This window comes from Nothoprocta perdicaria, unplaced genomic scaffold (assembly GCF_003342845.1).
Source record: "Nothoprocta perdicaria isolate Ctin4 unplaced genomic scaffold, notPer1 scaffold_64, whole genome shotgun sequence".
Classification (NCBI taxonomy): Eukaryota; Metazoa; Chordata; class Aves; order Tinamiformes; family Tinamidae; genus Nothoprocta; species Nothoprocta perdicaria.
Genome location: NW_020455910.1, coordinates 3,207,204 through 3,231,243, shown reverse-complemented (window position 1 = coordinate 3,231,243; position 24,040 = coordinate 3,207,204). Strand labels below are relative to the sequence as shown.

General features: G+C 42.1%; 1 protein-coding gene across 1 annotated transcript; it reads left to right on the top strand.

Moving 5' to 3' along the window:
* Positions 1–1,659: 1,659 nt before the first annotated feature.
* PABPC1 (poly(A) binding protein cytoplasmic 1) lies at positions 1,660–17,705 on the top strand. The gene is made up of 15 exons (XM_026050046.1): positions 1,660–2,358; positions 7,204–7,397; positions 7,502–7,617; positions 9,402–9,541; positions 10,739–10,833; positions 12,231–12,368; positions 12,465–12,560; positions 13,004–13,276; positions 13,461–13,551; positions 13,726–13,836; positions 14,650–14,804; positions 15,257–15,341; positions 15,471–15,601; positions 15,926–16,021; positions 17,398–17,705. The coding sequence occupies exons 1-14, from the start codon at positions 2,166–2,168 to the stop codon at positions 16,016–16,018; spliced, it is 1,911 nt and encodes a 636-aa protein (XP_025905831.1). The 5' UTR covers positions 1,660–2,165; the 3' UTR covers positions 16,019–16,021; positions 17,398–17,705.
* Positions 17,706–24,040: the final 6,335 nt, after the last annotated feature.

Here is a 24,040-nt window from a genome sequence, read left to right as displayed (position 1 = left end):
GCGACTGCACAACACCCCATGGACTCACGGTGACTGCTCTGTTTAGGGCTCTGGGGGACCAACGGTGATGAAACAGAAAGAAAACAAGGTATCAAACTGTGGGCCATTCTTCCGCTTTCTGCTGAAACTATGTAAAATACAGAAGAATAAAAACCATGTATTAAACATAGACACTTCATCTCCAAAACTTCTGCAAATCTAGTATGCATTTGTGGTAAAGAAAGAAGCACAGTTTACGTAACTACTTTGGTTTTGTGAGAAAATTTGAAATTGTATTTAACTAGTTAATAATACAAAACAGTAAGAATTCTTTAGATTWTTTTTTAAATGAGTAAAGAACCTAGCCAAAAATAGAACAGTAGTATTGCTGTCAAAGTCTTTCTGAAGTCCRCAGCATAGCTTCTTCTCTCAAAAAATAATTCTTTGTATGCCACAAATYCCAGTACTCTTTGGATAAGCTTCTAACCAGACACTATAGCTTTGTGTAACTCTCCCAAAGTGACCAGAACAGCAGACACCTTAAACATACGTTAAGGCATGAAAATAAGGGTGAGCTTAACTATTCCTGCTCAGTCTACAACTAAAATGTAAACATTTCAACACGAAGCACAACAACCAAACACACTAAACTCACRAAACAAGCACGTAATCTAGAAGCTTTTTCCACGAGAACAGCTTTACACTGTACTAACAACCCTTCTCACAGAGAAGCTTTTAAATTTATCCTTTTTTCCCTGTCCAGAAATTATAAAAATATATATATACTTAAGTTTGCACAACTGCCGCTGCTGCAGCACACAGAAGATAAATAAAGGTCACCTAGCACCCAACTGAGACGCTCAGGAAACACAAGTTTCCCATCAGGAGACAGGAGTTTCCACAGGCAGAGCTGCGGAGCGAAGCGCCCCGCCCCGCGGCCGGTTCCCGCGGGAAGCCCGGGGCGGAGGGGCCGGGGACGGGCCGGGGAGGGGCCGGGAAGGGGCCGGGGACATCCCGGGACAGCCCCGGGACGGGCCGAGCCCGCCGGGGCCCCCGCGTCGCCCCCCGCCGCCTCACGCAGCCGCCGCCCCGCCCCCGCGGCGGAAGCGGCGCCGCCGGCGCATGCGCAGCGCGGCGCGGCCGGGCCCCTCCCTTTCCGCCCGGCACGCGACCTTCCCTGCCCGCGCGCGCCGCTCCCGAGCGCCTCCCCCCTCCCCCGCGGCCCCGGGCCGCTTCCGCCTCCAGCGCGGCGCGAGACGCGCATGCGCTGCGCTCCACCCCCCCCCGCCCCGCCGCCGTTACGCGTCCAGCGCGCACGCGCCCTCCACCCCAGCGCTCTTCTCCCCCACACCCCCCGCCTCGCACATGTGCTCTGGCGCAGCGCATGCGCTCTCGCGCCGAGGCCCAACGGGCGCCGCTGACGTCTCCGGGCGCATGCGCAGTAGCGCGCGGCCGTCTCTCCGGGCGGCTGCGGCGCATGCGCTCTTGCGCACGTCCCCCCGGCTGCGCGCCGGCGCCGCGCGTCTGCCCGCCCCGCTGCACGTCGGCGCCTGCGCACTGCGCGCTCGCGGTGCGTGGCGTGCGGGGCGGTGGGGGCGGGTGGGGGCGGGGCGCCTATATATAGTGCGCGGCCGGGGCGGCGGCCTCCCCCTTGTCCCCCGGCCGCCGTCGGAGCTGTGTGCGCAGTGCGTGTGCTCCGGACACCCGGACACGCCGGCCCGGCCCCGCCGCACCATTTATTACTAAAAATACTAAAAAAGCCAAAAAAAATCAAAAAATCCTGAAAAACCTACAAAAAAAATCCCTAAGCCTTCTTCTTCCCGACAACCTTCTGCAACCGGCCGGTTTGATATAAAAAAAAACCCGGTGAAGCGAAGCCCCCGGACCCGGCGCAGCCGAGAGGAGACACTGAGCGAGCCCGACCCCCGCCGAGGCCAGCGACAGCCGAGACCTCCGCCAGGCCCCGGCGCCGAGTGAGCCACAACCCCCCCTCCGCGCGCCGCGCACCCGCCTCCCGGAGCCGTTAAGTTTCGAATCCGCCTCCCAAGTAACCCCCTCCCCCCGCCGGGGCCGCCGCCGCCGCCTCCCGCCGCCCCCCTCCGCGCACGGAAGCCGGGGCCGCCGCGGCCTCCTCGCCTCGTCAGCGCCCCCCGCGTTGCCCTCCCGCGCCGGGAGACGGCGGCAGGATGAACCCCAGCGCCCCCAGCTACCCCATGGCCTCCCTCTACGTGGGGGACCTGCACCCCGACGTCACGGAGGCCATGCTCTACGAGAAGTTCAGCCCCGCCGGGCCCATCCTCTCCATCCGCGTCTGCAGGGACATGATCACCCGCCGCTCGCTCGGCTACGCCTATGTCAACTTCCAGCAGCCCGCCGACGGTGAGTGGCCGCCCGCGGCGGGGGGCGAACGCGGGGGCCGGGGGGGGGGGTACCTTGGGCCGCCGCGGAGCCGCCTCCCTCCTCCCGTCCCTTCCTCCGCGCTTCCCCCCAGCGCCCGAGGGCTCCCCCGGCCATTTTGCCCGGGCGCCTGGGGCCCGGCGCGGCGCTGCCGGGACGCGGGCGAAGTTGGCGCCGCGCGCTCGGTTAACTTTGCGGCGGGGCCGCCGCCGGGCGACACGCGGCCCGGGGCCTCGTGGCGGGGGTGGCGGGGTGGGGGAGGCGCCTGCTCGCTCCGCCGCCGGCAACCGAGAGCTGCCGGCGGGCGGCCGCGTCCACGTGTGCCCCGCTCCGGAACCCGCGCTGACGGCTGGCCCGAAGAAAACATCGCCGGCGTTAGCGCCTGCGAATAACCGCGCGGGAGCTGGGCGTGTGTGCGTGAGCAAGGAGCGGGAGGAAGTGGGACGGGCCGGGCACTCGGTAGTTTCGGAGAGCGAGACCGTGCAGTCAGAGCCCAGGCCGGAGCGGAACACGTTGAGAGGCGTTTGTCAAAGGCGTGGAGGGGATGGAGCTACTTCAGCCGCCGCCTCTTGCCTTTTATGTAATAAACTCAACCATTTTTCTTTGCAGTAAACTATTTGACGTTGTGTTTTATTTTAAGTCAAACGTGCTTTACATGTGATGTTGCTGCTGCTCTGAAGTTATATCAGCAAGGAAACTTGTTATACAGTTCTGATGATCAGTTTGTGCTGAACTTTGGCAGGCCGGCTCATTCATCTGGAGGGCATTTTCGTAAAATGTACCAAATGTGAATAGTTGTAAACTTTGTTGGGAGCCTTTGATAGAATGAAAAATGTCCTATTCAGCAAGAACACTGATTTGATTTCAAGTATAGTTAAGTAAACAGCTTCCTACTGTCTTGGTTCAGTTTTTCACTATGAAAGTGAGAGATTTGAACTGCAGACTTTTCAAGCAGTTGGATTAACTGGCTTTCAAAGTTAGCTTTAGCATATGGGTGTTACCAGATCAGACTTCTGGTGTTCTGATCATACCTGTACATATGCAATAAAAGTTATCATCTCACCTTTTTCCTAAGAAGTAATTTTACCTGTTACTAGTTTTCTCACCTCAGACCTCTTAATTTATAGAGACATGGTTTAGAATCAGAGGATTTAAATGCTAATTTTCATGTGCTTTTGTAAAGTACATGAAAACTGCTTTTTTTGGAAAATAGTTTCAATTAATTAAAAATTTAGTGTTCTCAAAAAAAAAAAAAAAGGCACAAAATAAGGGGTGAGCACAGAACAGTACTGGTGGGATGATAGCATCAAGGCAGGATGTGAAGGTGATTCGGGTGCTTCTCTCCCTTTGGTAATAGAAGAAGTCCATAAGGGTCGACCTTATCTTTGTGCTTAGTTTGGCTACATATTCGATCCTACCTTTTGTGCCTGAATCTTGCAATCTGTCTAAATCTTGAAACAACTATAGTTTTTTTCACCTTCTCAGTGCTTAGATTCTGAGATTGCTGAGATTGGGAATATGTTTGCTGCTGATTTGGAGCAGTAGCATTTTTGGGCTGAGTATATAGAAGAGCCTGTGTTTTATTTTAAACTTACTCCAGTTTTTCATCTAGAAGTGTTTCTCACCTGTGACAAGCTTGCATCTGGCACCTGTTTAGAAGCACTTGTTTAAAATAGCAACAAAGTAACTTAAGTGACATTTTTGTGATTAAATTTTTGCAACTATTCTAGAATTTGATAGTCTTGGAAAATACCTGAAGAGAGTTTGTGCTGAGGATAAATGGTTATCCTCAGTAACATGAGCTCCCAAACTGCCAACGTTTTCTTGGCTTAGCTTAATTCCTACCTGCATCTCAGGCTGTTTATTAAACAGCTAGTAACAACTGGCTAGGGTTTGAAAAGGACTTTGAAGGTGTGTATGACATTACCAGCTGTCTGTAAAGCAGGGATCTTAAAGCTCTTCCAAAATCTAATTAAACCTGATGACATGCTTGTGAGGTATGCACACATTTTATAGTTGTGACTTTCCTGGATTTGAGTCATTGTCCAGACTAAAATCAAGGCAATCTTGTTTAATCACCAAACTGGAAATATTTATGAGTAATCCAAAACTGCACTTTTCTTCTGAATTTTAGAGTGCATTTGTTTCCACATTTTTATTATTTCACAACTATTCTGGTGTGTGTTTAACACAAATGTAGCATTAAGGGTTTATTCATTTTGAAGTTGCTAAAGTTGACTGTCCAGCTTGTTCACGACTAAAATGGGAACTGGTGACTCATTCAATAAAAGCTTGAGCGGAATCAGCAAAAGTATAGCATGGAGTAGGTGTGTCCCTTTGGTAACAAGTTAACCATTGAGTGGAATTGTCTCCTGCAAACCGGTGCCCAGCCTTTTATGGGAAAAAGCTGGCTTAAAATGAAAGTAAGATGATTTTGGTAGTTGTGAATAGTGAGCAGGTAGCTTATACCTAGTTTCAGATGAGACATATTCTAGCAATGTTTTAAAAAACATTGTGGAGTGACAAAGTAGTATTGGTTAAGCTGAAATCCTTGTTGCTTCTACTTCCGTGCCACAGAAGAGATGAGAGCAGCTGAGACTTTGCGTGATATCCTTGTCTTTGTGGAGCAATTGCATCAGCCTAAGATACATGCTCACAACTAATCGAGAGGGACGACGTTCGTAAGGGCTACTGTGGATCCTTTCTGTGTCAGATGTTTGGGAAATGTGTCCCAGAACACACATTTTTCAGATGTTAGGATTATTCTAGAAGCAATTAGCATGAATGAGAAAAGCCTGTTTTGTAGTAAAAGCAAGTCCTATTACTACTTCTGAAAGTAATGAACTGCTTATCGCTGGCACTTTTGCTGGTGCTGGCAGTGATAATTTTAATGACTTCCAGGGTCACACCAAAATTTTAGATGTTGCTACAGTTGTGTGTGTGTGAGATCCACAGTTCATTGTGTTTGGCCATCAGCTTTTGTTAATTTAAGGTTTTTCCATGCTTATTGTTTCTCACTATCAGAAACGCAGGCTTCAGCTTTGTATCAGCTGTTTACTTGCTACTGTCACATGAATAGGGTAAGAGTGTTAATAAATAGAATAGCTTTTCACTCGTGCTTTTTTAAAGGAAAATGACCGATAGATGTGTACCTGATTAACTTTTACAAATATCTTTCAAATTACATCATCTTCACTTGTAATCTGAAAACACAGYAAGAAAGGGGACAGTGTGATCTACCAGCTGGATAAATTCTCATAACTTTTTCTTTGGCCATRATGTCCAGTAACATAGCTAAAGATAAAAGCAGAACTTAAAGAACAAAAACATGAAGGAGGCTTTTAGAGTGGAGTTTTAGTTGCAGCTGTTTTTCAGTTCAGAAATTGACACAGCTACTGGTTTTAAACTAGTACTAAACTGAATTTTGGCTTGCCATTAATATGTTGCTGCTATACCATTAATATGTCTTCATAACCAGACAGAAAGTAGTTTTTAACTCTGCTCTGTTCATTAAAAAARCTTTGTTACCTTTCTAGATGTTTGCAGCTGGAAAATGCATTTTGAAATGTCTTYGGATATTTAAGGACTCAAGGATTACAAAAAGCTTTTTCACAGGAATGATATAGCAGTAGGATGAGAAGAAAGTTCTGTGAATTAAGCTTTTGAATGTTCATTTTTTAAAACTAAATTCAGTCTTGTTAACATTACATTGCTATATGCAGGTTACAGTGGGTGATTTAGTACCAGTGGGTGTGGCTTCACACATTTTGAGGCTCTTTTTTTCAATATTCTACAGGTTATGCCAGATAGATGAGAAGGGGTTAGTATAGGAGTTCATAAAATGTGTATCATAATTTGGACCCTTTGCTATTTTTTAYTTTAATGACGTGTTGGCTTAAAACATCACAGATGTGTCCTGTTGCATTGAAAGGATGTATTACAAAAACTATGGATACCTCAGCACTTCCATGTCTAAATATATTGAGATCTTGAATTCAGGCTTTGAAAAGTTGGTCATGGAGTTGTATTGGAAAAAGTACTCCACTGGAATTTAAAAAACGAACAAACAGTGGTTAACACTGGCTTATGTTACTTTAGTTTGCTCTGTTAATGCTTGCACTTTATTGAGAGCTTAATGATGTATTTCAGTGTGCTTTTAATAGATACATCAAGTTTTCAAAATTTAAATATTGGCTTTCTGACTTTTTTACTTTCTCTAAATATTGTTTCACCTGGAAGTCCATCAGAGATTTTAATTTTGTTGTTGTTGTTTTCCACTGAAGAATTGTGAGGAACAGCTTCAGGAAGCACTCTTGTACTGCACCTAGCAAGGCAATTTTGTCAATTTGTGGGTATCTGTTGTTTAGGAGCTGTGCCTGGTATAGGCATGAGTTATACCTGTAAAGGCCTGTAATTAACGTGTGTGTAATTAATGTGGAGGGAGGGAAGGGAGAGGGCAACTGCTTTTTACAAATGTTAAAAATCTTTCCTAGGGTAGATAGGTCATAGTTGCCATCAGTTGATACATTGCTTCTCCTTTCATCAAACAGCTTTTCCTAGTGAGTGAGTTTCCAGCCTTTAGGCTGCTGGGATGTCTGCTATTTATCCGATTGATTTGTACACCTTCCTTTTTTTTTAAATTGTGGATTTTGTGGAAGAATTGTTTTTATTTTGATAGAAAGGCCTTTCTTTTGGAAGTTTGGGTTTTATTTTGTTGGTGATCCTGGACTTTAGCTTAGAATTTATGAAGAATGTTCTTCAGATGCTATTTGTGTGTTTATTGAAGTAGCTTCAGTATTATGATTAATTTCATGATGTTTTTTTCAGCTGAACGAGCCTTGGATACCATGAACTTTGATGTCATTAAAGGCAAACCAGTCCGCATCATGTGGTCTCAGCGCGATCCATCTCTACGCAAAAGTGGTGTAGGAAACATCTTCATCAAAAACTTGGACAAGTCAATTGATAACAAAGCTTTGTATGACACATTTTCTGCTTTTGGAAACATTCTGTCTTGTAAGGTCAGTGGAAAATTATTAGCATCTTTAATGGTTTAACATGAAAAAAAAAACTAATTAGACTGGAGCCATTTCATAGCTGTTACAACAGGGTTTTTCTTTAATAGGTGGTATGTGACGAAAATGGATCCAAGGGTTATGGATTCGTACATTTTGAGACACAAGAAGCTGCAGAAAGAGCTATTGAAAAAATGAATGGTATGCTGCTTAATGACCGCAAAGTGTAAGTACATAAATACATAGTTTGGGCTCAACAGACTAAAATTCATTTTACAAACAAACACATTCTTAAAGCTTATCCGGTGAAGACAGATTGTTCTGAACATKAACAATTTTAAAGAGGATTTAGAACTGAAGTACTAGGAATACTCTAAAAACTGCTTTTTAGGTATTTTGAAATCAGAATGAATTCAAACTGTGCTAATAATGGTGTCCAAAAATAAGAAAGCAAGGTGCGTTTTCTATATTTTTGTTAYATAGCGAGTCAATATTGTAGTGAGAGTGTGAGGACTTGACTTAGTGGTGTTGGGGTCTTGGGGCTGTTCCTGCTTTGCTAATCTTAGTGGTCTGAGATAAAATCCTTCAGGTGTTCTGAACAGTATTTCCCTTACGGAAATTGTCTTGTGAGGTAACAGTAATGGCCCTTTTTTGTTGAAATATAAAGCTGTAAAGCTACTGATTTTTGGATAGGAATCTGATTACATGAGTTTTTTTAATCAATGTCTTAATAAACAGTTATTTAGGGAGTGGGAGTAAAACACATAAACTGCAAAAAGTTCTACCGGTATGACTGTTCTGTGATCCAGAAAAGGAAAGGTTTCTCAGCTATGCGTAAGGAATTGTTATCATAAGAAAAAAAAAGAACATAATCAAAAAAAACAGCTCTTGCAAGGTTTTGGGAAAAGAAGGACAGAAAACATGATGAATGACACCATCACCATTCATTTTATATGTCGAGATGGATGAATCAAGCCATCTCCAAGGAGAACATATCTTTCGAAGCTTAAACTTTCCTGCTTGATCTTTGTTCAGTTGATTGTGGATGTTCACTTGACTTCCATCTTTTCAAGTAGTATAAAGTAGTAAAAAGGTCAATATTATCACGTACAATCACAGTGGTTATGTAAATGTCTGATAAAACACATTAAAAGTTAACTTTTGCTTGAGTTACTATTCAAATGAGGCATTTAAAGTAAATTAAACTACTTTGCTCACTTTCAAAATCTGATGACCCTGAGGACTCTGGTAGTCCTGAGTGTACAATCATTCTCATCATCCTTGGCTACTTTAAAACAGTCACAAAAATGTAAGGAATTCTTGAGATTAATATATTCCTCATCAGATCTGCTAGAATTGAAACTATGAAGTTGGACAGTTCAATAAAATTGCTGAGCAAAAGTCTACTAGAGGGCTAGCCATGCAGGTGCCCCCTCTGTTCTGGGGATCCTGAGTCCGGGTGCTGTGTTTGGCTGCTGTTCCTTCTCTGACAGAGTCAAGTGACCTTTAGTGCTTCTAGCCAGTTCACAAATGGTGTTTGACTAAAGACCAAGTTTRAAGTGGGATAGGGGGAGAAGGAGGCAGGTAGGGTAAATATCCGTTGCCCACAATTAGAGAATGGTAACGGATTTAGGCCTGACAAACTACAGTATTAGCACAGAGGCAATGCTGGTATCTGGAATTTCAGTTTAGCCACTTTACTTAGGATTCTTCCCAGTTGTGTAGCTCCTGATGTCAAAGTGGCTATTTTAGGTTTATAAGAATGAGCAATCTTGCCAGTGGCTCCAAAGCCTATYTTGTGCTAGTAATTGCAATAAGCACACTGATACAGAAAATGGATAGTAAAATTATTTTTCTGATTGAGCTTTATCTTGACTATTTTATCTGAAGAATTTTATGCCTATGATGATCAATGTGACTGATTAAGAATAAYATATAATGTCAAGGATTAAAATAAAACTTTATATCTTAACAGACTTGCTTTAATCTACACTATTCTCCTGTAACTAGGTTTGTTGGAAGGTTTAAATCCCGCAAGGAGCGCGAGGCAGAGCTTGGAGCCAGAGCAAAAGAATTCACCAATGTTTACATCAAGAATTTTGGAGAAGACATGGATGATGAAAGACTTAAGGAACTCTTTGGCAAGTTTGGTAATGTCTTAAAGTTTAAGTTTATATAAGCATCAGTTCAGATTACTTGTTGTATCTGCACAGTGTTTCMTATGAGCTGTCAGGCTGCTGTGTGAAGGTCATGCAGAAAACATGTACTGAAATGCTAGCACTTGATTCCAATTTCAAAATCAAAAATTTCAAGTAGTATCCACCGAATTTTAAATAGCCTGAATAGTACCTGTAATCCACCAATCAGAATTGCTTCTGATAATCTGACATTAAAGCATTTAAATAATATTTTAAATACAATTTGCACATTTTTGAAGGTTTTTAAGATTTTTTTTTGCTTTAATACACATGTTATTAATTCTTTGCAGAATGTGATAAGTTTCTTGCTGCTTTGTTACTGTTTTTGCAGCCTTATCTTTATTCAGTGTGTCTCAGCCTTTGTCATTCAAATGAATTTTCCTTCTTACAAGATTATAAGAATTTTGTCACTGGCAAACTACTAGTTCTGTTTTGGTCCTTGGTTATGCAAAAAGGCAAACCTATGGTAGGCATATGGTCATGGTATAGTAACATATATAATATGTCACTCGAAATAAGAAATGTGAAACTTCTTTAATTCAATTACTTATTTGCATACAGACTTATTTATTGTGTCTTCAGCCTCATGACTTTCATTTCTTGCATCTTCTTCCACTCCATGCTTTTCCTGTTTTTCAAAAGGATAGTGTTGTAGATGATGTCTTTTATAGCAGCTCTAATACTTGTGCCCAAAGCAGTATTCACAGGAAATGCTGAATTTGGCTGCTAATATTTGTCTCAAGTGAGTCTGAATTGCAATTTTTCTAAAGTTTCAGAACTGTTAGCTAGGGTGGATTTTTACAGGCGTACATGGTGGTAAAGCACAGCCATGAATTAAAGGCCTCCTGTCTGATTTCAGTACCTGTTTCAAATGAGGSAAGTGTAAATACTTTCTAAATGTCATTTTTTAATGAAAAAAACACAATACAATAAAATAAAATTTCTGCAGCGTTTTCAATGAAAATACAGTAAGAAAAAAAAAAATTAGCGTGGCAGATTTCAGCCCAAACCACTAAGTGTTCAGCACCATAGTGGGGAAATCAGCAATTTTGTATTAATGTGTGGTGTTTACTAGACTATTGCTCGTATTAATGTATGAAGAGAATACACTCTGCACATGCAGCATAAGTTTTTACATTCTCTTTCCAGGTCCTGCCTTAAGTGTGAAAGTTATGACCGATGAGAGTGGAAAATCCAAAGGCTTTGGCTTCGTTAGTTTTGAAAGACATGAAGATGCCCAGAAAGTAAGTGCTTGGACTTCCTTTTGGCATGTTCATAACTGAGACCTGAATATTAAACCTCCTCTGAGTCATTTGAAGTCCTGAAAATTCATTAAGGACTTTYTTAATTGATTGAGGACATTGAGGAAACAAATCTATTGTTTAGTTAACTTAGCGTGCCTCCTGTCATTTAAAATGCTTTCTTACAAATGAGCAAATGTCAGTTGGTTTGAGAAGCCTGTTAAATTAGGATACTCTTAAGACGACTTGAATTAGTGCAGGGATGAGGAATCTGGAATAACTTAAGAACCTGTTGTAGTTGTGCTTGGAGGTCTTGCAGAGATCTGGACCTATGCTGAGCAATATACAAACACGGTGAATTACGACATCCCTGTAAAACCCAGGTGAATAATTGAATGCAATTGGGTTGCACAAAGCATTTGGGCCAGTGCAAGGCAGGAAGAATTGTGTTTTCTGACTTCAACCCTGCAAAGTCAGCAGGAAAGCTATTAGCTTTACGGAGTACATTTGGCACAGCTGTAAGAAAAGATTCAGAGCCCTGTGATGCTGCTGTTACTCTGAAGAGTAGCTTTGGAGAAAGGGTTCTTTTAATTTGTGTGTATGTCTGTAACAGGTCAGTAAGCTATATAATTTAATTCTTTGCTGGTTGGTTTCTTTTATTTAGTAGTTTACTGTGGCAGTAGGAATACAGCATCAGGTAGGAAAAAACATTACAAATGAAAAAAAAAATAGCACAATGAGTTGGCTTTTCAAAAAGTGTTTCTTATTAGTCAGTAGTGCAAGAATACAAGCCACAGATCGGAACAAATGCTGTCTTACATCTGAAATATTTAGTTTTCATGTAGTCATTGACTTACTGCTTCTTTTATGGTAGTTGCGAAAAAATGTTTAAATAGTATCAAAGATTCCAATATTTTATAAAATATCTGTTCTCTAATGATATTGTGAATAAAATGGTGACCTCTTTTAAACTAATTGAGCAGTTGTAACACAAAAGAGTTAAAACACAAAGGTCATCTTTTCCTACTGTGTTTTCCTAATGGAAGTTATAAAAAAGCCATATATGCAAGCTGTAAGTTAACACAGAGCAAGTAAAATCTACAATTTCAGAATTTTCTTTTAAAATGTTTTTTAAACTTCCTCTGAGAGAAGATTTTGTACTTGGGACTTTTATTTAACCTAGACAGAAGCACATTCAGAAAGAAATTGCCGTTTTAAATTAAACAGAGAAATTATGGGATACTTTATTTTGGCAACTGTTATTTTAGATGGTGTGGTAGGCAGTTTTTCTTAAGAATATTTATGAAACTTTATGTGAAGTATTGCTGTTGTTTCTTAAAAAAAAAAAAAAAAAAAAGAAAAACCACTGAAACACTGTTAAAATTTGTTTCATAATGAAGGCTGTAGATGAGATGAATGGAAAAGAACTTAATGGGAAACAAATCTATGTTGGCCGGGCTCAGAAAAAGGTGGAAAGACAGACGGAGCTCAAGCGCAAGTTTGAACAAATGAAACAGGACAGGATCACCAGATACCAGGTTTGGTTTTAATTTGAAAGGACTAATGTTGATTTTATGATATTTATAGATTCACGTGGAGCATTTGCTTTCAAAATAACCACACTTTTCTTTTAGGGTGTAAACCTTTACGTGAAAAATCTTGATGATGGAATTGATGATGAACGTCTTCGAAAAGAATTCTCCCCATTTGGCACAATCACTAGTGCAAAGGTAAAGTAAAATTTGTGGATTGAACTTCGAAGATGAGCAGGGAACCTTCCCCAAGGAAGAGGGATTTATTTCTTTGACTAGCACGAGTGAAATGCAGAGATGTGACCCAGCTGCCTACCGCTGTTATATGTGGTTGATCATTACTTTCCTGATTTCTGTACGTTTTTGAATGATGATAATCATCCCATCTGGAAATGAATGAAAAGTACTGACATCAATATAAGAAAATCACATCTTTTCAATGTKCATTGTTCCTTTACTGAAATTTTCATGTGCACTCCCTAAGCAGCTTGTATTTAAGCAATTATATTACATTTTGTAAACCATTTCAGTAAAACAAACTTGTGACCTCATTTGTATTAACTCCAAAAAAGAACCTCATGCAAGTTAGTAGGGATAGATACAAGGTTCTCCTGTTTTAATGCTGAATTTTGTACTGACAGGTCATGATGGAAGGTGGCCGCAGCAAAGGATTTGGTTTCGTATGCTTTTCTTCACCAGAGGAAGCCACCAAAGCTGTCACAGAGATGAATGGTAGAATTGTGGCTACTAAACCATTATACGTAGCTCTAGCCCAGCGTAAAGAGGAGCGCCAGGCTCATCTTACCAACCAGTATATGCAGAGAATGGCAAGTGTAAGAGCAGTACCTAATCCTGTAATCAACCCCTACCAACCAGCACCTCCTTCAGGTTACTTCATGGCAGCTATCCCACAGGTACGTGCATAAATGAGTAACTCAGTACTTTATGCTGTGGATACAATTTGACAAATTGTTTAGATTTAACGGTAGATAATAACATGTATCCATAATATCAGCATTCTGGTTTCGTAGTGGAAGGGTGATTGACTTGTGCCAGACCCTTTGCATTAACTGTTCTGCACCGTGTTTGCGTTGACAGACTCAGAACCGTGCTGCGTACTACCCCACCAGTCAACTTGCTCAGCTCAGACCGAGTCCTCGCTGGACTGCTCAGGGTGCCAGACCTCATCGTAAGTCACTTTACCTTTTCCTAGAGCTCGCTGGAAACTCTGCAGCATTTACCTCCAAGTTTTTAATAAATTTCATTGAATTAGCATGAGTCTGACTTGTGTTATATGGTATTATGTCAGAGCTCTTCATCCAGTGTTTCATGATGTAACTTTTATGTTTTTTTCCTAAACTAGCGTTCCAAAACATGCCTGGTGCTATCCGCCCAGCAGCACCCAGACCACCATTCAGTACCATGAGACCAGCTTCTTCACAAGTTCCACGAGTCATGTCAACACAACGTGTTGGTGAGTCTCAGGTTTCATTTCTACAAAACTGCGAAAAAGAAACTTCTCAATGCTGCAAAAACTTCTCAAAACTGTGAAAAGAAACTTCTTAAAGAAGGTGGATGTCATGTGTTACTGCTTYCCTCTTTATTGGCTCTTACTAGATGAACTATCATCATCTTCTAAGAGCTGCTCAAAATGCTGTTCCAGAGAAGACTGAAAATCGTATTCCTGCTGTGGTCCCTATCACGCATGAACCATTTCTTTCTTTAGCATGTGTTTTAATAATATTGTATGACAGGCCCTGCCMTTACTAAACACTGGCAATTATAATAATAGGGTGTGTGTACAAATATTGTGGGGGTTTTACAAAATACATTGTCATAGAAGACAGTGAGCAAAGTATCGTATGTGCAGTGTGTGCACGTGGCTGAATGAACTAGAATTTACTGTAATGAATGTGCCCAGAATATGTTAGACAATAGTATTTTTAGCTAGCTACTTCCTGAAAATACCTTTTTAGGATGACTTACTGTTATAAAAGGCTTTAGAAATCAAGTTAGCACTTGGCCGAAAGTGAATTTTTTTAACTTGATAAAAAAAAAAAAAAAAAAGAAAAGCAATTAATGATGTGTTTTGGAAGTAACTCCTGGTAAACCTTGTAGTTTGAAGCTTGAGATGTGCCCAGTGGTCTGACAATTGACAGGACTACTGTGAGATGAATCTACAATGCACTGTGTAAATTAGGTGTTCAGTTGCACCTGTTTTCATTTCTGTACAGTGTATGCTAAATAAAAGTTGAATTATTCACATTTAGCCTTGTTGTCTTCTCAGCTAATACATCAACACAGACAATGGGTCCACGTCCTGCCGCAGCAGCTACCGCAGCTACTCCTGCTGTCCGCACAGTTCCACAGTACAAATACGCTGCGGGTGTCCGCAACCCCCAGCAGCACCTCAACACGCAGCCGCAGGTGGCTATGCAGCAGGTAGGTGGTGTGGCTTTCAGCACTCRTTTGCTGCATGGTTTTTGTTTGTTTGCAGAGAAATGGATGGGGGCCGGTGGCAGGAGACTTGCAGTTAAAGGTTTTCTTAGTTATTCTAGAATTTAGGGTCCAGATTATGCTGCCAAAGTTAATTTGGACCTTAAAATACACTTCAGTTTAACCCGGGAATGCTCCTTTGTTCCTTCATGTTTTCCCGTTGCCAGATACTTGAGGCTGAAGTCTCTTTGTTTGCTCCACAGTTCAGTGCTTGATACTCATCTTGGGTGTTACTCAGCAGTTACAAGCACTGTCTTATAAATGGGACCTAGCTGGAGTTTCTTCTGCATCTCCACGGGTGTGCAAAGTTTATGCTAAGTTGTGGGACATTGAGTATTTGAAGCTGCATCCAGTTAGGGACAAGAACTTATTTTRAATGGTGTTAAATTAATTTGCAGCCTGCTGTCCATGTGCAAGGTCAGGAACCCTTGACTGCTTCCATGTTGGCTTCTGCCCCTCCACAAGAACAAAAGCAGATGTTAGGTATGTATGTAGTTTCTTTCTTTGCACCTTGTAGGAGAGGATAAGTGTATTGGGGGGAGGGTGGTATGTGYATTAGGAAAAGACTTGAGGGACATTTGAAGTCACTGTGGTGCCTTTTTTCCCTCCCAGGTGAACGTCTATTTCCTCTTATTCAAAACATGCACCCTACTCTGGCGGGTAAGATCACTGGTATGTTGTTGGAGATTGACAACTCTGAACTCCTTCACATGCTCGAGTCTCCTGAATCTCTTCGTTCGAAGGTKGGTGCATTTTCCCTTATGCTGACGTGGTTAAATCCACGCTGGCTCGGCATGGGTTTATGCTGCCAGAGTGGAGCTGCAGTCAGTAGTGCAGCAGAGTAGCCCAGGGCAAGGAGAAGTTCGGATATCCTCTTCCCGTGGGCGGCTGTGATTTATGCTGGCATACACTGGGGCTGTGACCATTATCCTGTTCTTATTGATGCAGGCAGTGTTTGTGTGCGTAATTTAAACGGCTTCATTAAGTTAAATATACAGAAATAACTAAGGTTCCCTAAATGCACAGGAATAATTAAGCTTACCCTTGTTTTTGTTTTTATTTACCAGGTTGATGAAGCTGTAGCCGTACTACAAGCCCACCAAGCTAAAGAAGCTGCTCAAAAGGCAGTTAATAATCCCACTGGGGTTCCAAGTGTTTAATAGGTAAGTGTTCTGGTTGGGTGGAACGCAGTTTTATAGGTTGATTAGAGCAGTCTTAGTCTATGGCCTGTAAGTAAAATGCTTCRTTGCACTCTATTGTTTGCAGTCACAAAAAGCAGCATTTATTGCTTTATTTATTTGCTGAGACAAGTTTTGTGCTCAGTATTGTTCAGTTCTGTAGCTCATAAATGGAAGTCTTCAGGAAAAATAGAGGCTAAGACTGTATCCACTTGAGGCTGTTTGAGATCCTCAGGGGAATTTACGATTCAAATTTTGTTGAATAAAAGACACTATAGGTTTAATTTAAACTTTGAAAATACTGGCAGGAATATTTCTAGAATGTGGGGTTGGCTTTTTTCAGTTCTGGGCACACTTGCAAAAATGAGCAGTTCTATCAAACACCACCACTCTGCTGTTTGAGCAGAATTTTGTGGGAGAACTAACCTTAGAAAGGTCTCGACTTCAGTCTTATTGTTCTGCAAATATGAGATAACTTATTTACACTAGAACTTACATAATTACTTGCCCAAACCTGAAAGTACACAGTAAGTTATTAAACTGTAGTTTTGATCTTAYATGTGTGTGAACTTAAATGTCAGCTGAAATGTTACCTTGATCATCTTTTATGGAGTTTATATCTCCATTTTACACTTCAGGAGAGAAACAAAAGGCCACTATATTCAGTGGGAAGGGGAAAAATTATCGTAGACTTTAGCATAACGCAGGCATCTGTTGAGTAGTACAGTTGGTTTTGCATGCATGTTAACTTTTCACATTAATGCTTATTAATTGTTAGGCTTGCTTTTCAAATTTCATCACTTAATTTTCTTTGTTTTTTTGGCTTTTCATTTCTGCAACCCACCTTTTGGAGGCAGAATTTAAGTAACTTTTTTTTTGCTAGTGCCATTTTCACAGTGGAGATAAACAAGTGCTGACTGGTTGTTTGTCCTAAGCAARACCACTCAGATTTTGATAACGTAACTGCTTGTGTTCCATAATGTTTCCATAATTGGGATATGAACATACTTACAGTAAGTGCTAGTGTTTCTCAGTGGGAGATTTGGTAGTCTAGCTTTAGGGTAGAGGTGACCTGCAATCAAATTAGTTCCAGGAACAAATTATTGTACTTAGTCCTTGGCCAAGGCCRCATTTAGTGCTACATAAAGAGAATTGTAGACTCAGTTGTCATCTTTCAAAGGAAGATACCTTCTATATCTGTAAAAAGTGAGATAGGTCTGTAATCTACTGCTTATAAAATTTTGCATTGCATGATTGGTGCTGTGAAAGCTCAAAATGTTGTTGACCTTACAGTTAAGTATACCAGAAAATAGAGAACTGCTTAAMTTATAAAAACTTAAGAATATTATTTTTGTTTACAGAAAGATCCGGGACTACAATCTAGAACTTCGCTTCACTGAAGAAAAAAAAAAATTAAACATGGAAAAACTATTAAATATTGAGAAAAACATTGCAAAATATAAAATAAATAAAAAAAGGAAAGGAAACTTTGAAGCTTATGTACAGAGCAATGCCGGGACTAGCAAAACAAGTGTTAGTCCTAGATTACTTATTGATTTAAAACTTAAAAAAAAATAGTAAAATAAAAAATACAAATTAATGTTTTATAAACCCGGGGGAAAAAGAATTTTCAGCACAGTACAAAAATTTAAGCATTCCTTTCTTTAATTTTGTAATTCTTTACTGTGGAAAAGCTCAGAATATCACCACTGTTTTAGTTGACAGTGAGAATTGATAGCTGAGCAAAGAAACGTAATTTGGATTATAAAATTCTTGCTTTAATAAAAATTCCTTAAACACTGACTGACTTGTGATGGTTTCTTTTGTACAGTGTCCTTCAAATAAGGTGCTTGTTCCAGAATACCAGATAGGAGTCTTACCCTTATAGGATGTTTTTGCATCTAGAGAAAGATTAGCCTGCACTGGGCCACCTGTTACTGATAATACAGACTTAGACATTAAAACAAACGACCAGCTATATCCACACCTGGGTTTTAAAGCCCTTACAGCATGTCTGATCTCCAGTCCCTGCCTAATTGTAAATAAATGTTCAATATTCCCTGTGCCCTGGGATGGGATAAGCAAGAAACGCTCATGAAAGGTCTGTGCAACTTCACAAGGTGGGAGAGCTTGCTTGTTGTCAAAGGGTTGGGGTAGAAGGAACTCACTGTTTCCTGGGAAGGCCAGTTCAGCCTGAACATGCAAATAATTTCACTGCAGCGGGGCAGAGGCAGACTAGTCCAGGTAGAGGTGAGCGAGCAGGAATTCCATCACGTTGAGACACCTGCACTTTCGCTATCACTTGTTGCCACCTTACATAAGTAACAATAAAGTTCATAGTGACTGTGAACATAGGAACACAGGGCTTCCTACAGCAAAAAACGGGAGGCTTCAGGCGCTGAAGCATTACATACCAAATGCATATTAACCATTCAAGCTTAAGCACATTATAAGGTCTTGCTTTTGAGATGGTAAAGAAACGGTTTTATTCACAGGATGGATTAATCCTTTGAATCACATGCTGTGTCCTCTAACATGAGGAAACAGATAGTGTTGTGTTTTTTCTGTTGACAGAGACCCACTGGTTTAACTTTGGCTGCATTTTGGTGAAATCCTTGCCAAAGGCAACTTTGAAACAGCTCAGGTAGCTCTTAAAGTGCTTTGATAACTAAACCAAAGAGTTCCTGCTATGTAGGAGGTGCTTAAAATCAGCAGGTATGAAAACAAAGTAATGTGAGAATACCGTTCCTGATTTATGTAATTGTCACTGAAAGATGTCTTCAGTAACTTGCATTAGTAATGTGTCTTTGCATATAAAGAGCTTATGCAAATCTTGCTCCCACTTTTAGCAAATGTGTGAATGGTGAAATCACTCCAGCAGTTTTACTGGCCAGAGGAATCTGCTGCTTTCTGCAAGAGTGTTTGGGTTGATGCTTTGGTTATGTCTGACTCATTAAAAAAAAAAAAAAGAGACTTTGTTTTGGGTGGGTTTTGCCTCACCTGTGGAGTGAGGGGTGTTTTCTACCCAGTTTAGCCCACAATTAGTTCTGTGGAGGCTGCTTACACAAATTGACAATGTGGAGAGAAAGGAAGCCACAAAATGCAATTCTGCAAAAATTAGTCAACTTGATAGACCAACATGGAGGGGTAAAGATCTATGAGGAGTTTCTACAGAAGCAAGAGATGGGTGAGTTTTCTGGAAGACTGTCTGAAATTTGCATGTAGGAGTGGAGAATATGAAGAAAAAATTCAACATTCTCTGCATCTACTAGTCATAAAACCCTATGTTACCCTGAACTCCCCCCCGGATCAGTTCAAAATCTGGCCTTATTCTCCCATCTTGCAATGATCTTCAAATCAGATTCTGCCTGTTAACGGAATTTGAGAATAAGGATAGAGAGAGAATTTGTCTGGCATAAAGACATTCTCTATTTAAAATCCCTCTCTGCTGTAAAAGTGACAAGTTGAGCCTGTACAATTCCTATGGTCGGTGCCTTTTCAGAGGCGGACTTGGTTTCCCGCTCTTGGAGAAGTGAGTGGTTGCAACTTGGGACACTGGACAGTAAGTCCTGTGAAGGAGGCAGCTCAAAGAAAGTATGTACATGGATCAGGGAAGTTGAAAGCATCAAAATTTTATCTAATTGTCAATTGTGTATATACACATATACAATTGTGTATATACAATGCAATATAGTTGTCAATTGTAAAAGCATTAAAGCTTTGGAGACCAATTTAAAGTGCTAAAAACCTCTGGTCCATAATAAAAATATTGAAGAATTGGATGATGTTTAAAGGTGAACCTAGGGGCCTTATTGTGTGCAGGAGCCAAAGTGTCCAGCAGGAAGCTAAGGGTCTACCTTTCTTAGGCTTCATTTCCCTAGGTGAGAGATAATGTGACCTCAGTGATTTTAACAGTTAAACATCTTTATATTTTGTATGAATGTGCAATGTTATTTAGCCCGTTGCATATGAGGGGAAGATGAAGGAGGAGGAAAGCTGGAGCTCTCCAGTTCCACACCTGATTTTGTATTGTGGATGCGTCAAGCAATTGCATTTGTACTGAAATGCAATGTGACTTCTGCCTTAGGAGGAAAAGGAGTGGGGCATTTCTGCTGATGCTGTCATGAAAACCTGTGGAAGTGAAATCCTGTTTTTCTTTTCACTCCAGATTAAACAGCAATTCTGCTCTGTATACCATGCATACCTATTTAATCAATAAGTTCTATTATATATATAATACATATAGTGAACTCTATATTAGCGTACCTATGAATGTATATTCAGATACAAATATGCCAAAATTTTAATAATTGACAGAAAAGGCAAATTACTCATTAAAGGTAGCATGTTTTCCTTGTGTTATTAGTCAGCCTAGCCTATGGATACGCTGGCTTCCTTCTGGCATGCATTCCCATGCAGCGTGTGTCAGAGCTTACCTTGATCTTCTGGAGCCTTGTAACCATTCAGCCCTAAGCTGATTTTGCTGAATCCTCTGGTATTTCATTCCGCCACTCCTTCCTCATCTTCCATTCTAGCCACAGCAAATGCCTCTGAACTTAGCAGTAACTGCTCCTGAAATGAAATGTGGTTTGTGTAAATGAGTGGCACCACATTAACCATGAGTTTTCCAAAGCAAAACATGTTTTATGTGCAATTAAGCAAAATATTTGGTTGAGAGATGACTTGGAACACACAATTTTCTCTTTACCATTCTGCAGAAGTCCAAGAAATATGGATTTCACTGGATGCTGTAGGAAGAGGTAGGTGGTGGAAGTCAAGATGTTCCTGAGTCAGGCGATATCATTACAAGTGCCTGTTTGCACAAAATTCTTGTCTAGCCTTCAATAAAAAAAAGAAAATCTTCACCATCTTTAGTCCTTCCACCTAAAAGAGGGAGTCATCAACATAGCTAAAGAACAACTGGAGCTGGAAGCAGCCGCTTGCCACTTTGGATTAAGGATTCTTGATAAAAAGATTTTCTGAATTCTACATCTAACAGACAATGGTTCTGTTAGGAAAATCTGCTAGAAGAAAATTTGTATTTAATCCTCACTGAGTTCAGGACCTGTGGTGCAAAGGTCTGACATATTAGGGAGAGACACAGTCTTGTTCTGGGTGCTACAATTTTCTAGGCTGTTAGTGCTACCTGTCTTGGGCAGGTGCCTGTTTAGGTCCTCCATCAGCAACAGTTCTGCCCATGCTACCTGGGATCAAGTAGGAAGCTCGATTTCTCGGATTAATTTCTTCTTTGGAGCTGATCCTTTAACACTGGCAATATTTTTTCTCCCTGCTGCAGCACCTTAAATGTGGCTACCACATGAGCAAGCTCTGCGGACTGCCCATCCACATGAACTCTCCAGAACAGCCCTGCAAGGTTAGAAATGTCACCAGTCAGAGGCCTGCATCTACTAGGACCAGACTACTCCCCAGAAGGTCCCTGTTCTCTTAGATTCCTTTTTATGACATAAGTGGGCATTTTAATTCACATGTGTTGTTTCAAATATGTTCTGTCTCTGTTTCCCTTGCCACCTTCCCACTTTCCTTTTAGTCAGGCACTGCTCTCCTTGCAGTTAAAGGGAAATGCTGGATCTGATGTCCCACGACAGCAGTTAGTCGGCCACCTTCTCAGCGCTGTGGCAGRTGATACAAAGAGGCCATTGCACCTGGGCAGTGAAAAGCCAGGGGATGGCTATGAAGTCTGCCTGGGAAATACTGCGAGTTTTCTCTTGCAGAGCTTCAAATCACAGAGCTTAAGTCAGCATATAGATCTGAGGGTGGTCGGTAATCCCAGTGCTAGCAGAGCTGAGTCTCTATACGTATTCCTCCTATTTTCCTGTGAAAAATTGAAACCTTGTGTGCATTACTCTGAGGGGTCATCACAGAATCCTTAAGGTTGGAAGGGGCCTTTAGAGATCATCTAGTCCAACTCCCTTCTCCAGCAGGGACRCCCAGAGCACAGGGCACAGGGCGGCATCCAGGTGGGTTTGAAGACCAGCAGAGAAGGAGACTCCACAGCCTCCCTGGGCAGCCTGTGCCAGGGCTCTGYCACCCTCACAGGCAAGAAATTTTTCCTTAAGTTCCACATGCATTTGGGATCCTGTCTCTTCTGAGAAACATCTCAATGCCTTACACACTGCTCCCCCTTCTCAAGGGTCTCTTCTGTCCTTCAAGACAAGAAATGGCAGTACTGAAACACCAACACGTGGTTCTTCAGCAAGGCGGGCAGAGGTTTCAGCCCTCCATGAGCCTCACTGCTGTCACTCAGGCAATTGCACACACTGTGAGTCAATGTAATGCTACTGCCTCTGCGAAGGAAAGCTTTTAGCCCCTCAACTTCCATAGGAAGCATCCATTAATAATCACGGATATGAGCKGCAGCCAAATGAAAATGCAGCTGGCAGGGTTACAATTTCTTACGATATGGCCTTTGAAACAAATACTGTCATGTTTTTGGCTGCGCTAGGATTGCAAGACTGCATGCGTAGCTGGAGCACCCTCTGAAAGACCTGGGCAAAAAGGAAGGAATATTTCCAAAAATAAAATAATGTGATACATTTCATTGATTTCTCAGCTGTTGAATTAGAATTGAATGTAATCACTAAAAAGATAAGGAAACAAACCAGGCCAACCTAATGGGCTTGTTGCTCATTATACGTGCAATATATGTATGCCAAAGAGTCTCCTATTTCCTACATAACCTGCTAAAGAAGTATCTCTAACCAAGTTGCATTCCAGCTGGCCACAGCCTTCCTGAGACACATACATTTTTATAGCTCTGAGCAGTCTTTAAAATGTTCCACATATTACCTGAGCATTCCGAGAACAGGCTGGGCAGGCTGACTGGTTAAGTCGCATTGTATTGATAGGGCCCTTGGGTTTAGGCTGAACCTGAAGCCAGCAGATGACATAAAACAGAGGTTGCAGTACAAAACATGCACCTCCACCTTTATGAAGATGGGTTAATCCTGTGTCTTGCTGCTGTTGGACGGGTTTGCAACTGAGAGTACCTAAGTTTCTGCTTTGGTTGTTTTCCAGTGGGCAGCTAGATTGGGACAAATGAGAAGAGACTATGGAATTAGAATGAGAGCAGAAGCGGGAAGGTGCTCCTGTGGACTGGAGCAAAGGCTTTCCCCCTATCTGCCTGCACATCACATTTTTTCCAGGCAGACTCATCACCCCTCAGGTCACAAGCGGAGATGGAGATTTGCAGGGTGGCCTGGGATACAGAGGAGGGCTCTTCCCCAGGAGCAGGAGCGTCTCTGCTGCAGAGCAATGGGGCAGAGACACGTCAGGTACAGGTACAAGCACAGAGCAGCCGTGAGCTGCAGAGCTGCCAAGTGGCTCTGCAGGAGGGTGGTTTCACGAGCGCTTCCCAAGTTGCCAGACTGGTTATATAGGGCTGCACGGATGAAGGAGCAAAATAAATTGAGGGATCAAACATGTTACACAATGTTACTTTCTTTACTCTTATCCATTTTTATCCAGTCAGGGCTGTTTCTTCAAAAAKACATACAAACCTCGTCCCACTGGGGAATGTTCTTCCTTCCTCGGGTCATTTAATTAATTATGCCCTTCTAAAAATAAAAATATATTTTTTTAAAATCATATTTCTGCCCTCACACATTCAGAGAGGCCAAAGCGCTGGATTAGGACGAGGCGGGAGCCTYCAGGTGTGCTGTTCTCTGACATTTAAGTCAGTTCGCCCCTCCAGGAGCGCAGCGGCAGTGAGAGCACAGGCACTTCCCCAGGAAGTTCCCGCAGGCAGGTCCAGCTGCCGCAGCACCTTTCCCTGGGCAGGATTGGGGATAAGATCAGGGATGTAACAGAAGGGGTAGGAGTACAGCGCAGGGGCAGCTCGCCTTTATTTCGCTACAACACGTCCATGCCCGCCCGTCCGCCTTTCCCGCGCTCCCCAACCGCCACCTTCGCCCGCCATTTTACCCCCRGCGTAACCGGCCCTGCCGCCCCGCCCCGGCCACCGCCTCCCGAGCCCTTCCCGCCCGC

Coding starts and splice junctions, on each gene's coding strand:
- PABPC1 (XM_026050046.1), top strand. CDS start 2,166: ATGAACCCCAGCGCCCCCAGCTACCCCATGGCCTCCCTCTACGTGGGG. Junction 13,277..13,460: donor TCATGGCAGCTATCCCACAG/GTACGTGCATAA, acceptor TTGCGTTGACAG/ACTCAGAACCGTGCTGCGTA. Junction 13,837..14,649: donor CATGTCAACACAACGTGTTG/GTGAGTCTCAGG, acceptor TTGTCTTCTCAG/CTAATACATCAACACAGACA.